This window comes from Saccopteryx leptura, chromosome 8 (genome assembly GCF_036850995.1).
Source record: "Saccopteryx leptura isolate mSacLep1 chromosome 8, mSacLep1_pri_phased_curated, whole genome shotgun sequence".
NCBI classification, from domain to species: domain Eukaryota; kingdom Metazoa; phylum Chordata; class Mammalia; order Chiroptera; family Emballonuridae; genus Saccopteryx; species Saccopteryx leptura.
The window spans coordinates 43,285,159-43,312,186 of NC_089510.1; the positions used below are offsets into that span (position 1 = coordinate 43,285,159).

The 27,028-nt window shown below is 43.8% G+C and overlaps 1 protein-coding gene across 15 annotated transcripts in view; it reads right to left on the reverse strand.

Moving 5' to 3' along the window:
- ZBTB20 (zinc finger and BTB domain containing 20) overlaps nucleotides 1-27,028 on the reverse strand; it is an 895,053-nt gene that overhangs the window by 71,128 nt on the left and 796,897 nt on the right. For 14 of the 15 annotated variants that reach the window (XM_066347052.1, XM_066347050.1, XM_066347049.1 and 11 more), the window contains 3 exons: nucleotides 12,738-12,837; nucleotides 2,713-2,876; nucleotides 2,149-2,336 (listed from right to left, as the gene is read on the reverse strand). In XM_066347052.1, the coding sequence (XP_066203149.1) occupies nucleotides 2,149-2,336; nucleotides 2,713-2,723 (199 nt within the window). In that variant the 5' untranslated portion in view covers nucleotides 2,724-2,876; nucleotides 12,738-12,837. The remainder of the gene's footprint in view (nucleotides 1-2,148; nucleotides 2,337-2,712; nucleotides 2,877-12,737; nucleotides 12,838-27,028) is intronic. The other variant, XM_066347062.1, reaches the window with a different exon arrangement.

Consider the following 27,028-nt stretch of genomic DNA (forward strand, 5'->3'; position numbering starts at 1 on the left):
AATCCTCTTGAATGCAAGAAGAGCATCCAAACATTTTAACAGCTTAAAAATAAACCTTTTTCCTGTCTTCTCTTAGGCAAACTCCAAATGGCCAGATTTCTGTGAATCTTTCCTAAAAACAATTTTCTTCTAAGTGTAAGCTCAAATCAGGACAAACTACAATCTGAATATATTTAGAGAAAAGTATAATCAGTTTAAACAACAGGTTGAAGCAGAGATTTTTACATCTTAATGGCAAAATCAAAATGACTTTTTAAACAGCTGGAGATCAGGTTTCTCCTCCCTATTCAGACACCATCCAGACTGGCTTCCTCCTCACTGAAGGCCGCACGGCGCATGCGCGTGCGTAGTTCCTTGTCTACGTTCCATGCGAACGCCATGGCCGGGTCAGAGACTGCTTACAGTACCGTGCAATAAGGAAGCCCGGTGCTGCTTCTAGTCAGAAAAACATTCATTTTGCTGCAACAGGGGATTTCTGGGCTGAGGCCATTCTATGTAATCTTCCCCATAAGGTGTGGCAGAAAGCCAGGCGATGAAGGTCTGCTCGCAGGAGCTCCAGGCCCTTCTCCACAGGAGCAGGCTACCTTCCTGGTAGGTAGGGACAGTGTGCACATGTCTGTGGGCACTGTGCCACGCTATTTTCCGATTCTTCCTGTAATTACTATGAGGCTGGAGACTGCCAGGCAAGCAGGGCCGAGGATTTTATTATTACAGTGGCCCCAGAACACAGTCCTCAATTCCGAAGCCTAGGTTCCTCAGTGGAATCAGCAACTTTGTACCAATTCCACAGGCTGCAGAGATTTGGGCCTCTTGACTTCTCATTTCATTTTCTGATGATAGCTGGAGTGTGGTATCAGCCCGGCCACGAAGAGAACAATCTTCTTTCACCCCAACCCCAACCCCGGGGCCCTGTCCCTCCATCTAGAGATTGTTATAATGAAGCAAGTCGGGAATGAATCGCCCAGACTCGTTCACCTCTTGCCCTCTTTGCAGAGTTTTATATTTGCTTTGCCAGAATAATAACACTAGAAAATTTAGAATCTCATTTCCTAATTTATAATTTTTGTCTTTGTGGACAGAATATACTTGATCTTAGCCAAAAGGCCAAGAAGCAATCTCTTTGTGGACAGAACAAATGGAGACCTTTTTTTAAAAAATAAAACTTTTCTTGGTCACTCTGAAGAAGAATACACCAGCTCTTTGCCTGTTACCAGATTTCCTTTACAGAGTAAGTTCTGAATAGTTGTTGGGTATCTCAAGATTAAAAGGAGTAATTTTGCAGATTGGCCCCAGAATTTTTCCAGTCCTCTCCTTTGTCAACGCACGTATTTCTTTCTCTCTGAAGTATTGGGTTATATTTCAGAAAGAGAAAAAAACTCCTAAATGAGATTTATCAACTTTCTTAAAAAAGAATTTAAAGAAGTGACTCCCAGATTAGTGGGAAGACAGCAAAAATATACAGCAACGAAGTGACTTCAATAGCCACGATCTCATTAAACTGCCCACTTCCAAATTTAGCCTGTGGGCAGTATTTTAATTAAAAAATATTTTTAACCTGAATTCTTATTGGCTATGTGAAGTCTGGGTGGCTTCTGAAATCTTGGAAGCCATTCTCTTTTCTTCTGCAAATTTATGCTATCCTTTAACCACTTCAAAATAAATTAAAAACTGGAAAGAGAGAAATTCAGCCAAGCTACATGAGACTCCAATAACTAATGCAAAACTGATTCGTGTTATGTAATTTCAAAATGGATGCCTCCTTGCATCTAACTGGCCTTAGCAGGTTCTTATTTAGTTGCTCGATTAAGTCATGGTGGAAGTGCCATTATTCTGATCTCGGGGACAAAAGAATAATACTTAGAAAGCAGCAACACAACTTCACAACTTCCTTGTTTGAGTTCATGTTATGAAAGAGAATGTGGTTTGTGTAATTATTTAGCCTTTGGAGTCCACATGGCTGGTCACCTGGTTTTAACACTCAGCTTTAAAAATATAGATGTTGGCTAAATCAAAATGGTGGCAATTTACTTTTGGCTACTTTAGAAGACCGAATGGAAACAGCTTGCTCTGAACGCAGAAAAGCCAGAACCCAGGGGAGAAGTACGCTCCAGCGCCGCGAAGACACCGTCACCTTACTGGTGTACTCACAATCAGATGACCCGGTGTGAGCGTGAGAGTTTGTCAGTGAATGTGTTGAGTGGATGAAGGCTGGGTCTGGAGACAAAACAGCTTCAAAGTTCAGGCAGGGAAGGCCCGGCTTGGCGCTGGATCCACCCGGCTGAGTAATCTCATTCTCCTCAGATGCCTTCTGGTTTTCAGCTGTCTTGGGTTTCTTCCTGAAAATAAACAAAGGGCCCTTTGAAGGAACTGACTGCATATTTGGGAAAAGGCATTTTTAGAATCTGTTAAAGATAACTTGATTTTTTTTTCCTGAGGGGGGATGGTAGGGAGTCCAGTATGTCCCTTGTTTTAAAACAAGCTGATTCTTTTTTTTTTTTTTTCCCTCCAGTAATGGCCTAACTGGGAACACATGGAAGCATATGGGCCAAGCAAACAGCACCACATTGGGACTCTGTCGGCTGCATAAAAAGACCTTGTCCCAGAACTTTAGACAGCTTGAGCTACGTATGGCTGACATTATCCAAGAAAGCATCCTCTACCCACCCCTCAAGAGTTTTAACGTGGTCTGGAAAAACACTGGTGAAGGTTTACCGTTCTAGCATTTGTCAGGAAGCTTAGAGACAGGACCCGTGGAGTAATGGGAAGAGCACTGGACTGGGAGTCAGGAGACTTGAGCTATCGTACTAGCTGTGCCTCTAACTTGCTGTGTGGCCTTGGGCACCTCACTTCACCTCTCTGGGCTTCAGTTTCCTCATCTGTAAAATAAAGGGCTTGGATTAGAAGGCCTTAAAGGTTCCTTCCAGCTTTGATTTCGATTCATGGGACACATTACAAACATTCAACTTTCTAGCAATTTTATTAGATTTTACTTTAGATCACACATAATTTAAAATAACAATATAAATTTGCAGGCCATACAGATAGAAGGGGTAGTGATGGAGGTTTTGTTAAAGTAGCAGATGCGAAGTGCAAAGAGGAGTCTAGATTCCAGTAGGCTGAGGAAAGGTGTCACAGACAGATCCTCTGTCGCAAACTCAGTACTCATCCAAAGCTTAAGATGCCCTTTGTTTTTTGATTTAGAGCATGACTGTTGAGTATGAGTGGGGCTGTGTGTTTGGGATGTGACAGAGAGATGGGTAAAGGAAATGAGAGAGTAATTACATATTGCTAATTGTAATTTTGGGTCAGGAATAGGAAGTAAAAGAGCTCAGCTATTGGTCAGGTCTGGTCTTTTCTCCCTTGGATAAATGCAACTATATGAATGAATAAATATTTAGCTTAGACTGCACATACCCTAGGCCTCAGCTGAACTGGGTTATTAATCACACCCTAAAAATTCTCTCCAATTTCCTTGGTTCTGTGCCCTTTTGTATCATGACATGTATGGTGACCGGAGAAAGCACTTTATTTTCTTTTTTTGGTAGCATATTATGTGTGGTACAGAATTTGTTGTAAGCAGATTTGTTTCTATGTTTTCCTTGTTTCTCTAAGCATGGCAATGGACTTGTTACAAAGGATATTTTCTGCTGGAATTTTTTGTTGTACTGGGTAGTAAAGTCTGCCCTTACAGAATACGGCGTTAGGATTAGCATGGTGGGTTTCTGATCCAATAGGTTGTGAAATAAAATGTGCTTTTTCAGAAGGCAGGAGGCAGAGATGGCATGGTAAAGATCAAAATGGAAAGCTTTCAGACATATTTTTCAGTCTGAAGGAAACAAATATCAGAGGGAACAAATGATACTGCTTTACCAACTGTTAAGTGGGTGACTATGGAACTAACCTCAAAATTCTAAGTGTCCACATGGACCTCCAAAGACCTAGTTCCTGGTTTTCAGTTTAATGAGGTAGCCAAGGTCTGTCCTCCCCGCCCCCCAATATAAAAACCAACACCTCCGGGAAGGTTATTTCCATCACTGTTGTCTCACCAGGCTGCAAACCTCAGGTCACACACCTTCTTCCTCCTTAAAGTCAATTCATCAAGTCCTGACAATCTTGCTTCCTTTATACTTTTCACACCCACTTTCCCTGTCCCTTTCCAGTGCAATCACCTGAACACTTTCTAGTTAGATGGTTGCTTCCTTTCCGGCTCTCCACCCTCCTGACTCCTCTAGTCCCACTTCTTTGCAGTCACTACATCTGCGGCGACCGCATCAGCCTGACCCTCCAGGTCCTCTCGCTCAGCCTTACTGAACTCTCACATTTCTTGAATATTCCCAGAACGTCCTGGGGGCTCTTCATTCTTGTTCAAGTCTTTCTCTTGCTTTGAATACCCTGTTTTTCAACTCTTAACTGTTCAAATACTGTTTATCCCTTATTTATTATTATTCCATATTTACTAAATGTTGTCTCCATCTTATAGCTGTCTTAATTTCTCTCTACCAGATAGGACTTCTCTCTCTCAAATTCTCCTCCCTCCCATCTTTCTTTGAAATTCTAAACACTTTTTACTTTTTTAATTTTACTCATTAAATTGTGTTGCAATAATCGATATTTATGTGCTTGTCCCTCCTGTATGACACTGTTAACTCTCTAAAGGTAAGGAAATTTCCTTGTTATTTTTGCATTACTCGTGTTCAGGCACTCTTCCCATCTCCCTTCCCTCCCACCATTCATTTGTTCATGTAGTCATTTTCTAAATACTTCTTAAATGACTATGATGTGTCAGCATAAAACAGCTTGGTTCTGCCTTCCCGGAGTTTGCTGCCTCGTGTATACTGCAAAGGCAAGTCTACACTATAGCTTAGCTATAGCTGTCATTCAATACATGCTTATGGATGGAATGAAATGGAACAGAAATTAAAGTATATTTTGAGAATAGTCATAGTCTGAATCCCAATTAGGTTTACTACTCTTTTTTTTTATTTTTATTTTTTTTATTTTATTTTCTGAAGCTGGAAACGGGGAGAGACAGTCAGACAGACTTCCGCATGCGCCCGACCGGGATCCACCCGGCACGCCCACCAGGGGCGACACTCTGCCCACCAGGGGGCGATGCTCTGCCCATCCGGGGCATCGCTCTGCCGCGACCAGAGCCACTCTAGCGCCTGGGGCAGAGGCCAAGGAGCCATCCCCAGCGCCCGGGCCATCTTTGCTCCAGTGGAGCCCTGGCTGTGGGAGGGGAAGAGAGAGACAGAGAGGAAGGAGGGGTGGGGGGTGGAGAAGCAAATGGGCGCTTCTCCTATGTGCCCTGGCTGGGAATCGAACCCGGGTCCCCCGCACGCCAGGCTGACCCTCTACCTATGAGCCAACCGGCCAGGGCCTAGGTTTACTACTCTTTATACGGCAGTGAAATCTACCCTGAGTGGCTGCATTTACTTTGAATCCATGAAGGGCTCTTGGTAACAGTAGGAACATTTTGCTCATTAAAGTTAGGCTGATCCTCCTGATTCATTTAAATATAGGGATAAAACACTAATGACAGATTAACAGAAAAAAATATTTATCTCTGCCGCCCCTAGACAAGGCCTAGACTAGTTTCAGATGTGTACTTCAGGAAATTAAGGAAGCCCTCTCTCAAACATGAGTAGATGGCCAACATTACTCCTTAATTTTTATGATTGCACAAATTGTATTGTTCTTTTTATAAATGCCCTTGCCCCCTTCCCTAGATTTGATCCTACTTTCTGCCTGACATCTTGCACCACCCTCTTCTGCTTGTTTCCTCAAGGATCACTTGTGGGGAACATTCATAGCATATAGACATTGGAGGCACCTCCACAAACAGAAAATATTGACAACTCAACCTTAATTGGTTCATATCCCCACTTGCCTAATATTCCTTTACTTGTCTTTATACCACTGGGCGGTTTCCCAGCTGCACAGATAACAGAGCGCCACTCACTGCCCTCACAAGAAACTCACTCCCATCTCACCTTCTCTGACAGTCCTTTTGGACTCCTTTTTCTGGAGTTCAGAAACACTGAGATATAACTTCAGTCTATGTCTAAAAATGCACAAGTGCTGTTAATTTGACCCCATTCCTGAGGTCCATAGTTTATTAAGGAGGGAAGAGCAAGTCGTACAGTAATTAATTGAAAATACCTTCTTTGTGTAAAAAGAATTATACAAACATGGCACATCTGAGGGCCGGACTCCCAGTCTCTGTGACTGTGTACTACTCCCTGGCGCCTGTAGAGGGCAGCAGCACACTGGTTGACTCCAGGTAGCATTTGTGAGAGGCAAACTCCCAAACCAGACCAGAATCTTCCTCCTGGTCACCATGCCAAAGGTTGATTTGCCAAACTCTGGCTTCTCAGCCTCTTTCTTTCTTTTCAGGTCTCTCTCTCTCTGTCTCCCCCCCCACCCCCACCCCGTGTCTGTCTCTCTCTCTCCCAATCCCCAACCCCCATCCCTCCCTCCCTCAATGTTAAAATTATACACTCTGATGAAGTCGCCCCTCAACCGGAAAATGAAAGCTCCAATGAAAAAGTTAGACAAGCCAATAACAACAAAGAAAGAAACTGGGAGAAAGGGGAAAGGAGGCTGGTGAGGGGGAAGGATTTAAGAACAAGAAAAGGGCAGATGTTTCGTAAATATATGCAAAGCAAAACTGGGTGTACTCAGAACACTTCCACAGAGAAACAGACCAATCATTGTACACTTCCTCCCGCCACACTGTTTTTTTTTCTTTTAACTGTTTTTTTTTTTTTTTAATTCTGCATTAAAAGAAAAAAAAGTGTGGCCTCAGGCACCTGCCTTTCAACGGTTGGTTCTGACATTCTGACCAAATATCTCCCAATTGTCCAAACAGAACAAAAGCATTTTCATCTCCCCACTGCAAACATTTCTGTTATGAGAAAAAGACTGCTTCAAGAACTGGGAAGGCGTTTTAAGGTGACTGGAGGCTGGGTTAGCCAGCAAACCCTCCCGGTTTTTAACTCTCATTGTGCTGGCCCTGGCAACAAGTTTTGGGCTGAAACATAGCAGTGAGAAAGGCTGTGGACGATGTTGGCTCTTTCCTCACTAGACCATATTGTCTGTCGAAAGAAATATGCATTAAAACATATTGATGAAATGGTAGGTATCACACATATGAAATGCATGGAAATTAACCAGATCAGTGGCATTTGATGTATATATAGTTCACACTTCTTTGCACATATTGCACACATACAGTGATGGCAATGTTTTCTGCAACATATGGAAAATAAATATTTAATCTGTGTGAGCTCTTATCAGTCTCCAGGGTCTGTTGAGAGAAGAGTGCTCTCTCTCCCTCTTCCAGTTTTCTCTCTTCTCTGGGATCCTGCACTCTCCTGCACATTAACATGCCTGCCACTTAGCAGCCTGACTGGATAGAAAAGAATTAGTAAGAAACTCCTGTTGGTTAATAACTACCTAGTCATTAAGAATTAGTAAGAACCTCCTCTTTGATTAATAATTATAATAAATAATAATTTAGACCGATGTTCCCCCTCCCACAGCTCTCTGGACTGGTAACCATTCCCTTACTCTCTTTCCCCGCAGTACACTGGGAAAGGCTTAGTAGAGTGTTTGGGGATAAGGGCAGAGGGCAGGTGGTAACAAACTACCCCAATGAGGATTGGTGGTAGCAGTGAGTTTCACTATCTTGTAGCTGTGTGCTCTAGACAGACTACCCTGCTTCTCTGGGCCCCGGTTTTCTCATCTGTAAAGTAGAAATAATAATACGTACCTTCTAGGGCTAACATAAGAATTAAATGAGATAATTCATGCCAAGTGATTGGCATGGTCCTGGCACATGGTCAGCGCCCAGTGATGGCAGCTCTTTTCACAGAAAGCATCATTTCTGTGGGTTTTGTCATTTCAGCTCTAACAGGGCAGTTCCCTTTACCTTAGTAATTTTTCTTAAGGTCTATATTTGGGCAGAGGCAACTGGACTGTAATTATAGCAAAGGTGGAAAGAATGCTAGGATAAAAAATGTCTTCTTCACCAGTTCGACCTTAACTCTATTACACTCCTGACACCTTCTTTCTGTTCCCTGCTTGCCACTGCTGCTCCTATACCAAGAGCTCCTCTTGCTGTTGAGGGTAGAACAAGCTACACTTGGCCTATAGGAGCCCATCAAACATGAGCACTATGGTCTACTCATTAAAACCAACCTTACTGGCCCTGGTCGGTTGGCTCAGCGGTAGAGCGTCGGCCTGGCATGCGGGGGACCCGGGTTCGATTCCCGGCCAGGGCACATAGGAGAGGCGCCCATTTGCTTCTCCACCCCCCCCCCCCTTCCTCTCTGTCTCTCTCTTCCCCTCCCGCAGCCGAGGCTCCATTGGAGCAAAGATGGCCCGGGCGCTGGGGATGGCTCCTTGGCCTCTGCCCCAGGCGCTAGAGTGGCTCTGGTCACAGCAGAGCGACGCCGCGGAGGGGCAGAGCATCGCCCCCTGGTGGGCAGAGCGTAGCCCCTGGTGGGCGTGCCAAGTGGATCCCGGTCGGGCACATGCGGGAGTCTGTCTGACTGTCTCTCCCCGTTTCCAGCTTCAGAAAAATACAAAAACAAACAAACAAAAAAAACAAAAACAAAAACAAACAAACAAAAAACCAACCTTACTATGTGTTCTTACAATTTATTCTTTTACTACTTGGTTCTCAGATCAATTTAAGAGGTTTTTGTGATTGAAATATTTTATTCTCTCAATTTTTTAGAACCTACTTGGCAAGACTAATTTAGACTGTTTTCCAGTGTATATCTCCTTTACTGTACCAGTCACGATCCGAGCAAGAAACAGACGGCACACTCAAAGGTTTACGTGAAGAGAGTTTAATGCAAAGACTGTATGTCTATTGAGGTGCAGATGAGGTTAAGGGACCCTCACACGATGGTCAAGCATCAGGGACTGGTGGTGGTAGAAAGCTGTTGAATCTCAGCTTTAAACTGTTCAACTGAAGGAGCAAGACAGGGTGTGGCTCTCAGTCAAGTCTACACTGGAGCTGGGAGAGGGCTGGATTAGTAAATGCTGTGACCTCCCTCTCCTACCACTGTCACATCTCTTGCTGATGTCTCTTTAGGCCAAAGTCAAAGGGAAGCAGAGGAGAAGACAGCTGGGCCGTGGAGACCAAGGAGGTCATCCTCAGCCTGTTGGGCCACAAATCAGGTCAGATAATGGTTATGGATGGATGGATGTGTGTGTGTGTGTGTGTGTGTGTGTGTGTGTGTGTGTGTGTGTTGCTGGTGGTGGGAGGTTAACAGGCACATTGGTTCTTTCCCTATCCATATCCTTTCCTTCACCCTTTTCCTCTTAATTTTACTCTTTGGATGGAAAGACACAGCAAAGTAAAATGAAATTAGTTCTCTTTTAGTGTCCACATACCTATTTTGTCTATTTGTCATTTATGGGAGAAGAAAACTGAATATAAGATCCTTGGAAGCAGGGATTTTTGTTTGTTTACCACCATAACTCTAGTACCTAGAAGAGCGCCTGGCATACAGTAAACATCCAACAGACTGTAGCTGACTGAGTGAATACACCCACCTCTGTTGGCCAGATACTGTACACACTCTCATTTAGTTTCACAGCAACCCGGGTACATAGGCGGGCCACTGAAAATGGCTGTCCAGATGGTATGGGAATGGGTAGGGTTTAAAATCTAGCACTCCCCTCTTCCTACCTACCCCGGAAGTCTTGAATTCCACAGAAGGGGATACATTTTTTTGTAATTAGTCCACCTTTTTATACTTTAATCACCTTATTGCTTTTGTACCTAGCAAGTCTCTTTAAGTTTTATTATTATTTCTCTTTCATTTATGAGGAAGCTGAGTTTCTGAAAAGCAGAGGCTGCAAGGATTAGACCCGATCTGTCCATTCTCTAGGACACGGGTCCCCAAACTACGGCCCGCAGGCCGCATGCGGCCCCCTGAGGCCATTTATCCAGCCCCCGCTGCACTTCTGGAAGGGCACCTCTTTCATTGGTGGTCAGTGAGAGGAGCACAGGATGCGGATGTGTGCGGATCTGGAGTACTGTATGTGGCAGCGCCACAAAGCGCGATGTCGCTCATGTACAGTACTACTTCCATTTTGTTTTTTTACTTTAAAATAAGATATGTGCAGTGTGCATAGGGATTTGTTCATAGTTTTTTTTATAGTCCGGCCCTCCAATGGTCTGAGGGACAGTGAACTGGCCCCCTGTGTAAAAAGTCTGGGGACCCCTGCTCTAAGACCTGTGAAATGTGAAAGCAGGCACTGGCTTTCTGCACAGGTGAAATACTTCCAAGGGCAGAAAGACTCACTCGGGGTTGCCCAGTGATTGTCAGGAAAGCTTAGGCCCTGATTTCCGGCTCTGGATCTGGGTTCTCTGCAGCAAGGGGAGGTAGGAGTGGTAAAGACTCTTTCCTCTCCTGAAGGATACAGAAACTTTGAAACCTGACTGCACCCTAGTGCAGCTGTGCTACTTGCAACAGCGCAGTTACTCTGTGATGAAAAAAACTATCCAGATGTGCGGATTTCTTTTCTTTTTCTTCTTTCTTTTTTTTTTAAGCGCAATGTGTGTGTGAAAGAGAGAGAGAGACAGAGACAGAGACAGGCAGGAAAGGAGAGAGGTGAGAAGCACTGACTCAGTTGCATCACTTTAGTTGTTCGTTGATTGCTTCTCATATGTGCCTTGACCGGGGGGCTCAGGCCAAACTAGTGATCCCTTCCTCAAGCCAGTGACCTTTTGGCTCAACCCAGCAACCATGGGGTCATGTCAATGATCCCATGCTTAAGCTGCTGACCCCACACTCAAGCTGGTGAGGCTGGCTATACTCAAGCTGGATGAGCCCGCGCTCAAGCCGATGACCTTGGGGTTTCAAACCTGGGATCTCAGCATCCCAGGTTGATGCTTTATCCTTTGAGCCACCACCAGTCAGGCCAGATGTGGGAATTTATCAGGCACATCTTACACTTGAACTCAAGGATGAATGAAGATGTTCACACAAGTGATTTCCCCACTTAGGTTTGAAATGAAAAAACTTTATGTTTGATTTTATGGAATGTCTTCAGCCGCAATCCCTTGACCCCATCAGTACTGCAGGGCACTCTAATGGTCCCCATCTGCATTTGGGCCAGGCAGGCCTGCCTATTACCTACACATCCACTACCATCAATTACAATTCAGGTGACCTAAAGTATTTAAGGTAAAAAGCAACACAAAACAAAACTAAACAAAAACTCTGGCTTTATCCCTTTGGGTTTGATTTTTGCCAAAATAGATAAAGACATAGAAAATACAAATGTGAAAATGCTACCTGAAGCCCAGAAGGAGGTTAGCTTCCCGGTTGGCTTAGCATTTTTCAGTAACAGAGATGTCTGTAAAATGCTACCTTATGACCTGCCTCATACCCTATAAGAAAATTTGTGAATACAATAAATATAATGAGTTTCTGTTTTAAAATGTGTACTTAGGCCCTGGCTGGCCGGCTCAGTGGTAGAGTGTCGACCCAGCACGTAGAAGTCCTGGGTTCGATTTCCAGTCAGGGCACACAGGAGTGGTCATCTGCTAATTCCCTCACTCTCCTTCTTCTCTTTTTTTCTCTCTCTTCCTCTCCTGCAGCCATGGCTTGATTGATTTAAGCATGTTGGCCTTGAGCACTGAGGATGGCTCAATGGAGCTTCTACCTCAGGCACTAAAAATAGCTCGATTGCAAGTATGGGCCCCAGATGGGAAGAGCATTGGTCCCAGATGGGGGTCGCCAGGTAGATCCTGGTCACGGTACATGCGGGAGTCTCTCTGTCTCTCCTCCTCTCACTTAAAAAAATGTATAATTAAGGTTTTTACATACATAGCCTCTAAATAATTTAAATTCCTGGCGTTTCTAGTAAAAACAAGAAACGTATATATTCATCTGTTACTTTTAGCATTGATTTATGAATACTTGGTATCAGTCTGTCACCAGTGTCTTCCTATAGACATCTACGCCCTACCCCAGCTTATTTCTGCACTCTGCCTTGCAGAACTGTACTTCCGCTACACAAATGTCTGTTGTGCGGGGAACCCAACCCGGTCCCCGGAGCCCTGCTTTCAGAGGGCAGAGCTGAACCGCATACAGTGGCTGAGAGATGTGGCTGGAGGAGCCCAGAGCCCCATGGGGCGGGCCTTGGTCCCGTAGAGTAGCAAGGAGAAAGGAGACAATAGCACAGGCATAGAGATGTAGCCCTGACAACCGGTGAAAATGAGTGAGGAGAACAGGCTCCCGGTTCTGACCAGAGTGGCACGAAATGACAAGCTCCAGAGAGATTCAGCAGTGGTGCGGTGGGGAGATGAGAGGTAAACAAGTTGGGTAGGAGCTGCCACTGCTTCAGGTAGAGGTGCAGACGAGCAGGCAGAACAGCACCAGGGCACGCACGGTGCGCTCCGCGGCAGCCCCCGCGGCCACCTGGAGAGGAAGGCGCGGCGCTGCACAGGGCACAAGCGGCACAGAGCATGCGCTGCAGGTGGAAGCGGAGACTGCTGCGGGCACCTCCGGGCTGAGTCTGACTGTCACACTGCATCCAACAGAGGAAGCCATCTAAAATTTCTGACTTTCCTCTTACCTTCAGTTCTCTCTCCTGCCTCCCTCACTGGCTGCTTTTACAGTTGTATGGTTTTTGTTTTTGTTGTTTTTTTGTTTTTAACTAAACAAAGTGAACTAAGAGGGCTTTCATTGGCGGCATAATGTACTCACAGTAGTTTCCAAATAAATGGTGTCACTCCTCAGGTAATCACTCCAAGGCTCGGGCCTAGTGCAGATGTTCATTGGGGCAGGGAACAGAGAGCGGCTGCATCTAGGGCAGATGAGAAACACACACCAGTCAGGCTGTGAAATGAACGTGGTGGCGACCGTTTGTTTTGATAGAGACAGAGCAGTGGATTGGCTGAGAGGCTGGGTGTGCATCTTTGCACCAGTGGATGGCAGGGCAGGGAATGGGGACCGGAGAGGATGCTGTGCCGACTGCATTCGCAGCATTTCTACCTGACGGTCTGTGTGGTCTACGGCACAGCAGCACCCTGTTGGCGCAGATGGAATTAATTTTGTGGTTCTGAGTTGGAAGCTGAGGTGGAGGATAAGGGTAGGGGAGGAGGGGAAGTGTCCTTCAACTTCGCTACGGCCGACCCTTCCAGTGTTCTTGGTTCCTCCGCCGTCTCCTCTCTTTAGTGCTCAGTTCCGACCTATGCTCCAGAGGCCCACTGACCGGGCCACGTGTTTGAGCGCTTGCTGCTCTCCACCTGTCATCCGTCTTCATTTCCTCCCTATCTCTAGCCTGTGGGGCTCGGCCGCACGGGCTACAGAATGATTAGCCTCTGTCTCAGAGGCCTTTTCTCAGACCCTGCCCTTTGGCCACAGTGGGCTTAAACGACCACTTGATTCCTGAAACTCTCTTCCCTCCTCATCGGGACCTTGCAATATTCTGACTTTCCTCTTACCTTCAGTTCTCTCTTTTGCCTCCCTCACTGGCTGGTCTTCTTTCTCCTGTTCCTAAATTTAGATATTCCTCAGGATTCTCTCCTTAAGCTTTCCTACACCCACCCTTCATGACTGCAACAATCACTTCTCCATAGAGAACACCCACATTGCTATCTGTAGTTTCTGCTTATCTATAGAGCTCCCGACCAACATTCTAAATAACTGCTGGTAATCAACTCGTTCATCCATTGATGCATTTGTTCAGCGTTGACACAGGCATCCGGGAAAGGTGGACAGGATGGGGCCTCTAACTTGGAGCAGCTCTCATCTTCATCATATACTGGCACAGGCATTTCAAGTTCAGAAAGTTTAACAAAATGTATTGCCTTTTCCTCAAAATATTTTCCTTCTCTAGCCTTCTGATTTCCTGCCATTGGTACCATCTTCACCCAGTTACTTGGCTCTACAATTGAGGCGTCACCTTTAATGCCTCCTTTTCTTTTGCTTCCCAGATCTAATCAGCAGCCATGTTCTGTGGTTTTTACTCAGACTGCTGCCTGAATCAGTACTTGCTTTCTATCCCAACACTGATTTATCCTTCCATCACTTGTTGCCAGTATCTGTGAGAGCCTCCTAACTGCCTTCACTTCCTCTAGATTTTCTTTACCACTAGCCCATCTTTCACAATCAATCCTACGTTATATTTCTAAAGTACCATTCTAAACATTTCACTTCTTTGCTCTTTTGCTTACTTCTCAGTTTGGCATTCAAGGCCCCTGTAATATAGCCCCAATCTATTTTCTACTCTTATCTCTATAGTCCATTCTCCACTGCTGCAAAGCCTCACTTTTCCCACATCTACAAATAGCCTTTTTTTTTTTAATGCAAGAGAGACAGGAAGGGAGAGAGATGAGAAGCACCAGCTCATAGCTCTAGCACTTTTTAAAGTTGTTTATTGATTGCTTCTCATACATGCCTTGACCAAGGGGCTCCAGCTGAGCCAGTGGCCTCTTGGCTCAAGCCAGTGACCATGGTGTCACGTTGATGATCTCATGCTCAAGCCAGTCACCCCACACTCAAGCTGGTGAGCCCACAGTTAAGCTGGATGAGCCTGCGCTCAAGCAGGCGACCCTGGGGTTTCAGATCTGGGTCCTCAGTGTCCCAGGTCGATGCTCTATCCACTGCACCACCACTGGTCAGGCTACAAATAGGTTCTTTAGGGGAAATCCAAATGCCACCTCATTTATGAAGCACTTCCCAAAGGAAGGTGTCCTCTTGAATCCTTGAGCACTTTTACACTAAGCCCTTTGCACATTCTATGGATTCTAATAATTATTTGCATAGCTTATTCCCAACTCTCTAAGCATTTGGAAGGCAAAGACAATTTTTACTGTGTATACACAGTAGTGTGCAATACCTTGCCCACAGGTTTGTGCTCAGCTGACGTCTGCTGACCCAAACTTAAAAGGAAGAAAAGATTCTTGCTCAAAGTCATGGAAACTGAGACTAAATTGGAAAGACCTTAAAGTGCATCTCTTCCAACCCCCTCATCTTTCAGATGAGGATATTAAGGGAACTGACTTGCTCAACACCACATCCCTGTTACTGGCCCAGCAATGATAATTGATATAAAGGTTCACAGATCTCTACCTATCTCTCATTTCTCGCCCAGCCGATTGGCCCTGCAGACCATCAGCGCTGCCAGACAGGAGGGAGTGAGGGGCTGAGAGTGCTTTGCCTGCAATAATAGACGAAGTTCCAAAAAATAAAGAATTTATTTGTTCACTTCAATAAAGCGAACAAATAAACATATTTTTATAGTTAAATAATGTCTTAAAAATGAGGTAAATTAAAAAAACCAGGAAGCAAGCTTTCCTAACATTACTAGCAGAAACAATTATGACAACACTGCAAATAGCACTGGGGAGGTAAACTCAGGGTGACAACGGGAAGAAGAAAGTTCTCATGCTCTGGAAAAGTAGTGAGTTCTGCTGCAGTTCTCGATGAGAACGGGCTGCAGCCATTCCATGGTGAATTCATCACCTGGTAGAAACACAGGCCATTGGCACGTTTGCTATTATGCCGCACCAACACTTTTTTTTTTTTTCTGTATTTTTCTGAAGCCGGAAATGGGAAGAGACAGTCAGACAGACTCCCGCATGCGCCCGACCGGGATCCACCCGGCACGCCCACCAGGGGCGATGCTCTGCCCCTCCAGGGCATCGCTCTGTTGCGACCAGAGCCACTCTAGCGCCTGGGGCAGAGGCCGAGGAGCCACCCCCAGCGCCCGGGCCATCTTTGCTCCAATGGAGCCTCGCTGCGGGAGGGGAAGAGAGAGACAGAGAGGAAGGAGAGGGGAAGGGGTGGAGAAGCAGATGGGCGTTTCTCCTGTGTGCCCTGGCCAGGAATTGAACCGGGACTTCTGCACGCCAGGCCGACGCTCTACCACTGAGCCAACCGGCCAGGGCCCCAACACTTCTTTTCAACCTAGCTTTGCCCAGTTTACATTTAAATTTTTACTTATTTTTCGTACACTATATCACTAATTTACTTGTAGAAACACACAGATGACTGCTACCGTGTCTGTCTGATTTCCCTCCCTTGCTCTCTTCTTGTGGTAGGAGGAACATTAATCATTTAATCTCAATTCTATCCTCAAACAGAATCATTTTTTTCCCCTCAACACAAGAAACCGAACCCAACACGCCATGGGGATGACAGCGTGTACCTTGGTTAGGAAAACAGACTCTTCCTGCATCTATCTCAGTAGTTTTCGCTTGGCCAGGGCAATTCCGCCTTTTCCTATTAGCCTGTAGTACTACAAGACCTCCTCTGACTCCCAGCACTTTACTCGTTGTTCCTCACCAGAGGGAAAACCTGGTACTATGAATCATACTCTTTTCAGACAGCATGGTGGCTCCGTGCTAAGCACGGCAATGTCCATTAACTCTCAAAATCCCAGTAGCCACATAAACAGTCAATTCGGCTCAAGAGCTCTTCACAGCTCCTATTGAACCATCACAGGGCTGGACAGGTTAGCAACACTTCACCAGACAGAGCTGCCTTGTCTTTTCTCCCCTGGCAACCACGCTAAAATGATAAAGGAAATCACTGATCGATATGTCTAGTACATTGCAGTGAAAAATTGCCTGGACACATACAGATCCATGTGTAATTAGGTAAGTGTACATTTTAAGTATGCCTGACATTTGATTTAAATTGCATTTTATAATTAAATGGAGACATAATCTTTCCGTCCTCTAATCAAATTCCTCTCTTTCAGTCTCACATCCTGCTCTTATAATCTTCCTTTCATTTTTTTGGCAAATTGTCACCTGTCCCCTTCTCCTCTTCCCTCTTGCCTCAGCACACATCCGAGGGTCTGTTTGTTAATCAGAAGCACAACATGGTGTGTGCCATGTTCTATTGCATGAAGGGTGGTTCGGCTCCAAAAAGGACTTGTGAAAAATGACTTCATGAAGTTTCATATTTATTCTTTTTCAATGACTTCCTTATCCAGTGTAGTCAGTTTTTTAAGTCAGAAGATAATTTTGAGAGGCTGCTGGGACTGCACATTCTTCCCAGAGCCTGGAAATGCAGCTGTTCCCTCCTCTCTTACATCACCGCTGTAATAAAGACTCCGCTCTTGGAGCCCAGCTGGAGGGCCGGCGCTGGTGTCAGAGCCAGAGGAGACGGCGGGTCAGCTCCAGCCCAGCCTGCTTTGTTGACATCTCTGCGGCTCTGTCTTGGAAGCCCTTGGAAGCAGAGCTGTTATGTAACGCACTGCCACAGAGCTCTGTGAGGAACTTTCTACAGGTCTTATTTCACTATGGCCTTTCCTACTCTTTAGCAATCACACCAAACCATTTTAAAATGACAGCTGGGCCCTTTGTGATCAAAGTGTACCAGAAATATAATAGTAACAATAACAGCTGCCGTGCACGACACCTCTACATTTTGTTGGGAGCTGCACAGTCATTTTTATATGTAACTATATTCTCATTTAACCTTCACAGCAACGCCATCCTATAGGTATTACCATACCCATTTTTCAGATGAGGGAAAGTGAGGCTCATTGAGCTAAAGTAACCATTCCAAGATGAGAAAGCTGTGGATAGTGAGGTCAGAGTTCAAACCCAGATCTCTCGGACTCTAAATCTGTATTTTTTTTTTCACTATACAGCAACTGCTCCAACACAGCATGGGTGCATTTCTAGTTCCCACTGTGATATCAGCACAAGAAAAATGCTTATGCTTTTTCCATACTGGTTCAGAGCCACTGAAAGGTCCGAGAGCACACACTTCGGGTGAAGGGACTCTTCCAGAAACTATCAATATATCTGGTTCCTTCCTGGCTCCGTCTTATCTGAAGATGAGAACAGTCTTCTCATCTATCTCATAACCATCTTCTCAAACTCAGGGGAACTGATGAGTCATCCGGGATTCCTGATTCAGCATGTCTGCGATGGAGCGAGCCTGTGATTCTGCGTTTCTAACAAGCTCCCAGGTAATGCTGATGAAGTCTGGGTCCTACAGGTTCCCGTCTGACACTCACCTCCCCACTGAGGGTTGTTTCTGAAGGAGCAGTTCAAGCTGAATAACTTGGCTAGGAGCTCACAAGGCTCAACTGGCTTTTGATTCTGGGCCAGTGTGTCAGGTCATCAGGCGTTAGGCTGAATTCAAGGAGTTTCTGGCATAGAGCAAATTATGAAAAAAAAAAATCATTTCTAGGTCCCCTAGGATTTTCCTCCCCCATTGGAAATTAAAATGATAATGTCTCTAACATGTAAAGTTCCTATTTTTTACCTTATTTTTATTTTTAACAATAATTATCTGGTAATAATTCAAATAACACCTTTCCTCTGAGAAATTCAATGAGCTTTACTAACCTTAATTGTCTAACAGCAATTCCCAGGTGTAGATAAAGCTGTCTCCAAGATCACAGTAAATTTAAAATCGTTCCACTTCCCTCCTCTCTTTGTCCCAAATGTAGTAATGAGTTAGAAGCGAGGGGTTACTAATTGGCAAAGACCCACTATCTCATAATTTGAGACCCAGGGAATTTCAAAAAGCAAGGGTAAGTTCAAGAAATAATCGGCAGAGAAGTGGTTGTGAGGGAACGGAATGCTGGTGAGAGAAAGAAGTAAGGAGAAGGAGGAGAAAAAAGAAGGTGACATCGGAGAACCAGCCGGATGACCTTGGAGGAGTCATTTCACCTCCAGGTGGCTCAGCGTTTCCATCTCTAAGAAAAGGAGGTGCATTTTATGATTTGTAAGGTCCCTTAAAATGTAAGTCCCCTGAGAAGAAAGATGTGGGGATTAAATAGCTCATCAACCTGTTAAACCTGTTAAAGAAATCTATTTGACTTTTAACTTTTTAACTAATTACCTAAAATGAATTCCCAAGTCTACATCATTAATCACCATTAATCCCACCTCTCTGGAAACTGGTGAGAAAACCATTTAATGAATAAGGCACCGTAGGCACCATGGCCAGACAGACTCATCTGGAGCCCTACCTTCAGCTTTCCGATGCATTCATAAATGTTTTACTTTAAAATTTTTTAGCACCTTAATTAACCACTAGTTAATACCCATGTCCAGAAGAAATACCTCTGATGGCTTCAAGACCTCTGGGATGGCCCTGCCAATAGAAGGTCCCACTGCTTGTCACATTAAATCTATGTTCATTTTCTCCACAAAGATTTCTTCATTCTTTGACAATTTACTAACTCTGTTAATAACACTTGCACATCCCAGGAGCCCTACTGCTATCAGGTACAGTAATTCTTATTTTTAAAATAAGAGATCTTTGAGATCAAGTGAGACATATACATGTATCTCCCTATACACACATATGCGCATGTTGGCGCGTGCACACGCGCACACACACACACGGACACAAATATATGACAATTTTTCTGTTTTTAATGAATACCTGAGGATGAAACCCCTTCTCTAAGTCATTTGATACTGGAATCTACCTGTTCAGAAAAGCCTGCCATGACTCCTAGTTATAAGGTCATTTTAAACTCTGTGATGAGAATTCCAACATGAGCATGTTTTATGGTGCAGCGTGTTACTGGAGTTATATCAGAGGTATATTTACCTTGCCCCTTGCACTGACTATGTTTTTTAAACTAGTTATTGCAGTTCGTGCCCAAATGAAAAAACAGGTACCAACAAACATTGAAATGGCATTACACCGGAAAAGACACTGTCACTGTCCCCAAAGTTAACACCACTTCCCCTTTGCTCTGTGGAAGGTATTGTGCTGGGCACTTTCCAGACATTGTTTAACTTTATTTCTTATAATCACATGTTGGGGGTGGGAATTACATTCTAATTTTATAGATGAGGAAACTGATTCTTAGGAAAGGTAAAGTTATTTGCCATAGATTATGAAGCCAGAGGGTAGCAAAGCAGGGTTTGAAAGCCAGTTTTCAATCATGCTCTACATCTTAGCCTACGTATAGCTTGTGATCACTAAACCACTGACCTCCTGCCTTCATTCCCCTGTTCATTTGAGGTCCTCAGCATAGGCTTATACTAGATTCTTCATCATGGCTTCTAATGCTTTCTAGAACTTGTTTTTATTCTTCTCCAAAACCTCTACAGTTGATTTATGTTTTCCCTCTCTACTTCAATCCAAGGACACATTACCATTTTTTAAACAGACCTCTGATCGATACTTCAATCCCAAAACATTACCACTGTTTTTAACAGAACTTTACCACCATCTTCTCCAGCTCCTTCTTAGCCCTCATTCTCATTCCAGTTTACCCTTTCAAGACCTCACATTTGACCTTAAGTGTCCCAACCCCAGCCTGAGAACCTCTCTTTCCTTTCTTTTTCTTTTCTTTTTTTTTGTTACAGAGACAGGGAGAGAGAGACAGAGAGAGGGCCAGACAGACAGGAAGGGAGAGAGATGTGAAGCATCACTGATTGCTTTCTCATATGTGCCTTGACTAGGAGGCTATAGCAGACGCAGTGACACCTTGCTCAAGTCAGTGACCTTGGGTCCAAGCTGGTGAGCTGTGCTCAAACCAGATGAGCCCGCGCTCAAGCTGGTGACCTCAGGGTTTCGAACCTGGGTCCTCTGAATCCCAGTCCAATGTTCTATCCACTGTGCCACCACCTGGTCAAATGAGAACCTCTCTTTCTTAATGTTTAAGGAATCTACTTTTTCTACCTGGTCCACTGGTAGGCCCCTGGTGGCTTCACTGGATATCTTCGTGCAGTCTGACTTTACCCCATAATCAATCACTTTAACATTGTCCTCAATAACCCTCTGGATTTCCTTGTTCCCTGACCTTCTCTCAATATAGGACCTTTTATGTTCAACCACGAATCCATATCAAGTCTTACCATTCCCCCCCACTCTCAGTACAAAAGCTTACACATACATGCTGTCTGAACTCTCATTCTTGGTGTTGTTTCTAAGTATAAGCCTACTGTAGGTTTTTCTTAATATGTCCTACTTTACCAAGTTCCATTTTCCATTCCCTTTTTCAGTTGATGACCTTCCCTCCTACATTAGTAAGAAGATCTTACCATCCCGTGTGGTAAACTCATTGGCTCTCATTTCCTCCTCTAATATCTCTAAATTTTATCATTCTGTTTCCTCAAGATAGATCCATACCTTTTTCTACATTCTCTTGCTATCTTGGAGGTTATCCTCTCTACTTCTGATCTCTATTTTTCCTTTTGGTTCCATTAGTGATATCTTCTTCTCTGTAGTTGATGACATATCCATTCATAATAGTACTAGATTGTCATAATATAGTGTTTTGCCCTTCTAAATATTTCCAGGCCATATATTTCAAAGTGAGTTTTATAGAACACTAGTACCTCAAGCTGTATCTCAAAAAAGTTCTTGGTCAAACAAATATAGGAAACACTGTATTCCATATGTCCCTCTTGCAAACTCTTAATGCACATAAGGATAGCAAAGGTGTTGAAGAACCCAGTATTGTCCAGACTCATTGGATAACAGATCTCTCACCTGACCTCCACTCTTTTTAATGGAACACTTATTATCCTTAGAATATACTTAGAGAAAAGATGCTTTAATGGATTTCCCTTCATTCTAAACTCTTTAGCCTGGGTGTATAAGATCACTGAACCTATGTCAAATAAGCCCTCTCAGATTTCCTTTCCATAAATACTCCATTTGGTCTCAACCAGTTAACTTACAGAGCACATTCGTATCTCTGAGACCCTGAACATATTCTTTTTGCTGCTTGGAATGTCTTTACCACCTTTTCCTCATCTAGGCCTTTCCCCTCCTTTAAGTCCTATATTAAATCATGTACCCATTCCCTATGAATCCTTCTCTTGTGGAAATTGCTTTGGCCCATGTTTGCTTCTGCCACTCATTTAGCAGTTAGAGAAATGGCTATAGTTTAATGCCTGTTTTCTGTAGCACTGGTGAGACTGGTGAATTCTCTAGGGCATGGAACTTGTTTTACAGATTACAGGAAGTCCAGCACTTTGCATAGCCCTTTAGGTGCATAGTACAGGGTTGTAACTACGTTAATGTTTCTCATAGACAGAAATGATGACACTGGAACCTGGTAGATCAACGCTTGATTTCTGTAGCTACTAGGACAGTTTAGTGTGTTGAAGGGCCGGTGGAAGGTACCACCACCTTGTTGGGAAGAAATAACACCCATCATCACTGTTATCATTTTTTCAAATAATGTGTTCTTTGGTGAGATAAAGGCTAGGTCTAGAGGAGCGAATACAGAAGTGTAAAATAATCTAGGAACATCAAAAAACTCATGAAAGAAATGACTGGAATAACTGCCTCGTGGACGATGAGATTGCCATTCATGACCATTAAATCATGGTAAGCTGATGAAATAAAAAAGGCTGTTTTCCTTCATGAGGAAGTCAGGGGCAGTTTTGTCCAAAGATACACTGCTTATCACTGAGCCCGGTATACGGAGTGCACAGCAACAAGCCGCAGAATGCGCTCCTGCCTTCCAGTCGATTCCAACCTCTGTCTCTTTAGGTCAGTCTGGTGACACGTTATGTTGGAGAAGTCAGAGCAGCTTGGCTGCCACTAGCACAAAAGGTAACCCCCACACAGTGAATTCCACCTTCCCCATAACGCTTTTTACTGTCACGTCACATGAGCACAGAGCAGGTGCATGTCTCGGGCGAGTGTGTAATATTCAGATATTAAGGGGCTTTGAATTTTTCAGATTAGATGTTATCTGAAGTTGGGACTTAATAGGTTTCCTAATAGTGAATTTGTACTGAGGCTAGAACTAGAAATTTGCTCTCTTGATGCCTAGTCAGGAAGTTTTATTATGTGAGAGAACAGAGTATAGCTTTCTTTCTTAACACTACAATGACAAATGATTTTCATGGTTAGCAGAAGAGAAAATGCATTTCATTAAAGTACAGCCTGTGAAGTATTTTGCTACCTTCCTGGATAAAAAGTGGTAACCCAATAAAAGATTTAATTAAAAAGTATTTTTAAATCAGAATGTTTATTTATGTTTATTTTAAAATAAGTATAGACTATATAATGTAATATGTGAAAATAGTAGGATAATGGTACAAATTCTATAATAGAAAAGTTTGTGTTCGTCCTTAGTTAAAATTCCTAACAATGAGGTACTATTAAAATAATAAATAGTTATTATTACTAGTAACCATAAATATTTTTTAAATTGGAATTTTTACTGTGGGGAATTATTGGGTGTGTAAAGCTACATAACTTAGATACTTTTCCACCATGCCCCTGTTTAGAGTTACCTTTCTGGACACTACATATTTAGGCATGAAAATGAGGAGTGGCCTATCTTTTGGATGTGTTATGGGCCACTGGGTCAAAGCTGCTGTTACCTGTGAGCCACGGGCAGCTTCTGCAGTCAAGTGTCTTAGTTTCTTCTTTTTGTAGTAAAATAGTTCTGGATGAAGCCTGAGATCTCTCCATCCCTCTCCGGCATGTCACACATGCTGGAGACAGGAGGGATGATTTAGACATATTAGAGCTGTGTGATGCTTTCACAAGCCCTCTCTAAAAGTGCGTTCTCCTCAACATGAGTGGCATAGATGAGAAGACTGAGGTGGGGGAGGGAGGATTCAGTTGCCCAGCTCATGAGCAGAGGAGCTTTTTCAGTAGAAAATCTTGGCTTCCCCCCTAAATTTCATGGTTGTCAAAAAGCTTTGTAGCAAATCTGAGAAGCAGAGCACTCAGGTGGAGAACCACTAACTCTGCCTTGTCTTCCTGGATCTGATAACAACGAGTCACGTGACCATTGACAAGTCACTAACTTTCCTGAACCCTATAAAATCACAGACAAGGAGCCCATAATGACATAGTCACCTTTGCACTGTCTAACCTCTTACCTGTACATGAGTGTTGGTTAATGAGGTGTTCTTTGCCTATCTTATCAAGTCGTGATGCTCAAATACGCTGCTGCCTGTGGAAGTGCTTTGCATCAAGGATGGCTACTGGAGGAGTGAGGAGAGAGTTCCTGTGTGTGAGGGCTGACAGCCAGTCCTCTGCCACTCAGGTTGGGGAGAAGCTGTAGGAAGGCCCTGGCGCCAGCTCAAAGCCCATCCGTCCTCTCCCTTCCTGCTCTGCTACACAGCATCACTTGGGCAAAGTTAGTTGGGTGTCAGAGCCAAACACTCAAGTCCCAGCCTTTCTGAGTAGAAGCCACAGAGAATGCTGAGCAATGCTGAGCCACAGTGCAGGTGACCAGCATTGCTCCTCGGGGTGTGTCTGAAACACTGGGAGGCCCTGGGGGGAGAGGTCAGACATCACTGGTCCTGGGGCCTGGTTTTCTCGTATACATGGCTTCAGCCCACATGATTTCACCTGGCTGCCCCAGGAGACAGAAGAGACCCAGAATGAGCAGGAGCCTCCTCTCCTGATAACCTAAGTGCTCTGATTGAAAGGCAGAGGGTATCAGCAGAATGGCTGTACCGAGTCGGAATTGATTTCTCCAGCCTTCGTCTGTGTCTGGTTTCTGTCTCATTTGGAGGTGGTTACTGTTACTACAAGCAGCATGAATCATGTCTCTGTTAAAAAACAGAGCTTCAATTGTCTTACATAACCCCTGGTAACTGAATGTCTAATAATAGCAAGCCATTTACAGGTAGGGAGTCTGCCTTTCTCCCAGACTCTCTCTTTTCTCTCTCTCTCTCTCTCTCTCTCTCTCTCTCTCACACACACACACACACACACACACTACTCCCAATGCCTCACAGTTAAGTGAGACAGACAGGGAGGAGGCAGAGGGAGAAAGGGGCCAGTTCAATTGATTTTTATTTGGATTTTAAAACATATTGGATAATCATGCATCACAGAGCCTGATGACCAATATGTTTAACTGAACTAGTTTAATATAAATGGTAGAAAACAAGCATTCCTATTCAGTGTATTTGAAACAGCAAGGAACACCAAATACACCCAACAGACGCCTTCTATAACACACTGTTACTACATAGAACCCCACAGACACCTTCTCTAACACACTGCTACTACATAAAACCCCAAAGACACCTTCTCTAACACACTGCTACTACATAGAACCCCAAAGACGCCTTCTCTAACACACTGCTACTACATAGAACCCCAAAGACGCCTTCTCTAACACACTGCTACTACATAGAACCCCAAAGACGCCTTCTCTAACACACTGCTACTACATAGAACCCCAAAGACGCCTTCTCTAACAGACTGCTACTACATAGAACCCCAAAGACGCCTTCTCTAACACACTGCTACTACATAGAACCCCAAAGACGCCTTCTCTAACACACTGCTACTACATAGAACCCCAAAGACGCCTTCTCTAACACACTGCTACTACATAAAACCCCAAAGACGCCTTCTCTAACACACTGCTACTACATAGAACCCCAAAGACGCCTTCTCTAACACACTGCTACTACATAGAACCCCAAAGACATCTTCTCTAACACACTGCTACTACATAACCCCAAAGACACCTTCTCTAACACACTGCTACTACATAGAACCCCAAAGACACCTTCTCTAACACACTGCTACTACATAGAACCCCAAAGACGCCTTCTCTAACACACTGCTACTACATAGAACCCCAAAGACACCTTCTCTAACACACTGCTACTACATAGAACCCCAAAGACACCTTCTCTAACACACTGCTACTACATAACCCCAAAGACGCCTTCTCTAACACACTGCTACTACATGAAACCCCAAAGACGCCTTCTCTAACACACTGCTACTATATGAAACCCCAAAGACACCTTCTCTAACACACTGCTACTACATAGAACCCCAAAGACACCTTCTCTAACACACTGCTACTACATAGAACCCCAAAGACACCTCTAACACACTGCTACTACATAGAACCATAGAGACACCTTCTCTAACACACTGCTACTACATAAAACCCCAAAGACGGGGAGGGCGATGGAGGGGTTAGAAGTGGGTACAAGTTTCATTAGATTGCCTACTAGCTTTCCCCCAAGTAGGTTTAATTTTCAAAGGACATTTTCCCCCTCTCCTTTCTGTATGACCAGAGACAGCAATTTCAAAGGTTCTTGGCTACAGTCATCGCCTAAAGTTCGAGAGGATGAAAAGAAACTGAAAATACGGCTGCAGCATCCCGCCCTGCAGGGTATCCAGTGGAGCCCTGTTATCTGAGCCACTGTCTTCAGGGCAGAGAAGCCTGCATCTGAATACCTGTCTTCTCCCCAAGAGCATACTCTCTGACTTATACAACAGGATGAGGTCTTCTTTCATCTGTGATCCCCACTCAGCTGCCCGTTAAGGTGATTACCAAAACACAAAATAGGACCAGCTGAAAAAATGACTCTTAGGAAATTATGAAGGTAAGTACTTCTTTAAACCACTCATTTGGTTAAGAAGAAAAAAAATAGGCTCTAGATCAGGAGTGGCCAACAGTTTTTGCCCCCAGGCCAGATTAGAAAGAAAACTTTTTTCACAGGCCAGGTGAAATATTAAAAAATGTTAAATACAAAAACAATTCGTTTAAGTAAACAAAATTTTATTATGTAATTTGTTTATGAATAAATGTGAGTAATTTAGTACAACAAATTAACAAAAAAACTAATGTGACGTGTGGAGGCGCTTTGCATCGCCTATTATTTTTTAAATATCTGGCTCTATACTTGTAGCTATTCTTAACACAGCCTCCAAATGTAAATCATTCAATCTTGATTTTTTTGTACTTTTATTTAGATTCATTAAAGAAAAAGTTTGTTCACAAATATAATTGAGCTGAAGATTACTAAATATTCCTTGGCAAGTTTTTGTAAATTTCCATATTTTCCATTATTCAATTGCTTATAAAAATTGCACAGATGAGTACAAAAGTTGTAAATCTTTATAATGGAATTTTTTAAAAAAATGAAGTATTGCGAATCCATTCGACCAATTATTGGAAGTTCACCCTAGATTAGTCACATGCGGAATTCTTTTCCGCATATCACTATCTTCTTAAATATCTCGATTTCCAATAATCAGACGCTTCTGCTTCTGAGTAGCTGAGATTTTAACTTTCATTGTTGTACAATGGTTAGATATCGTAG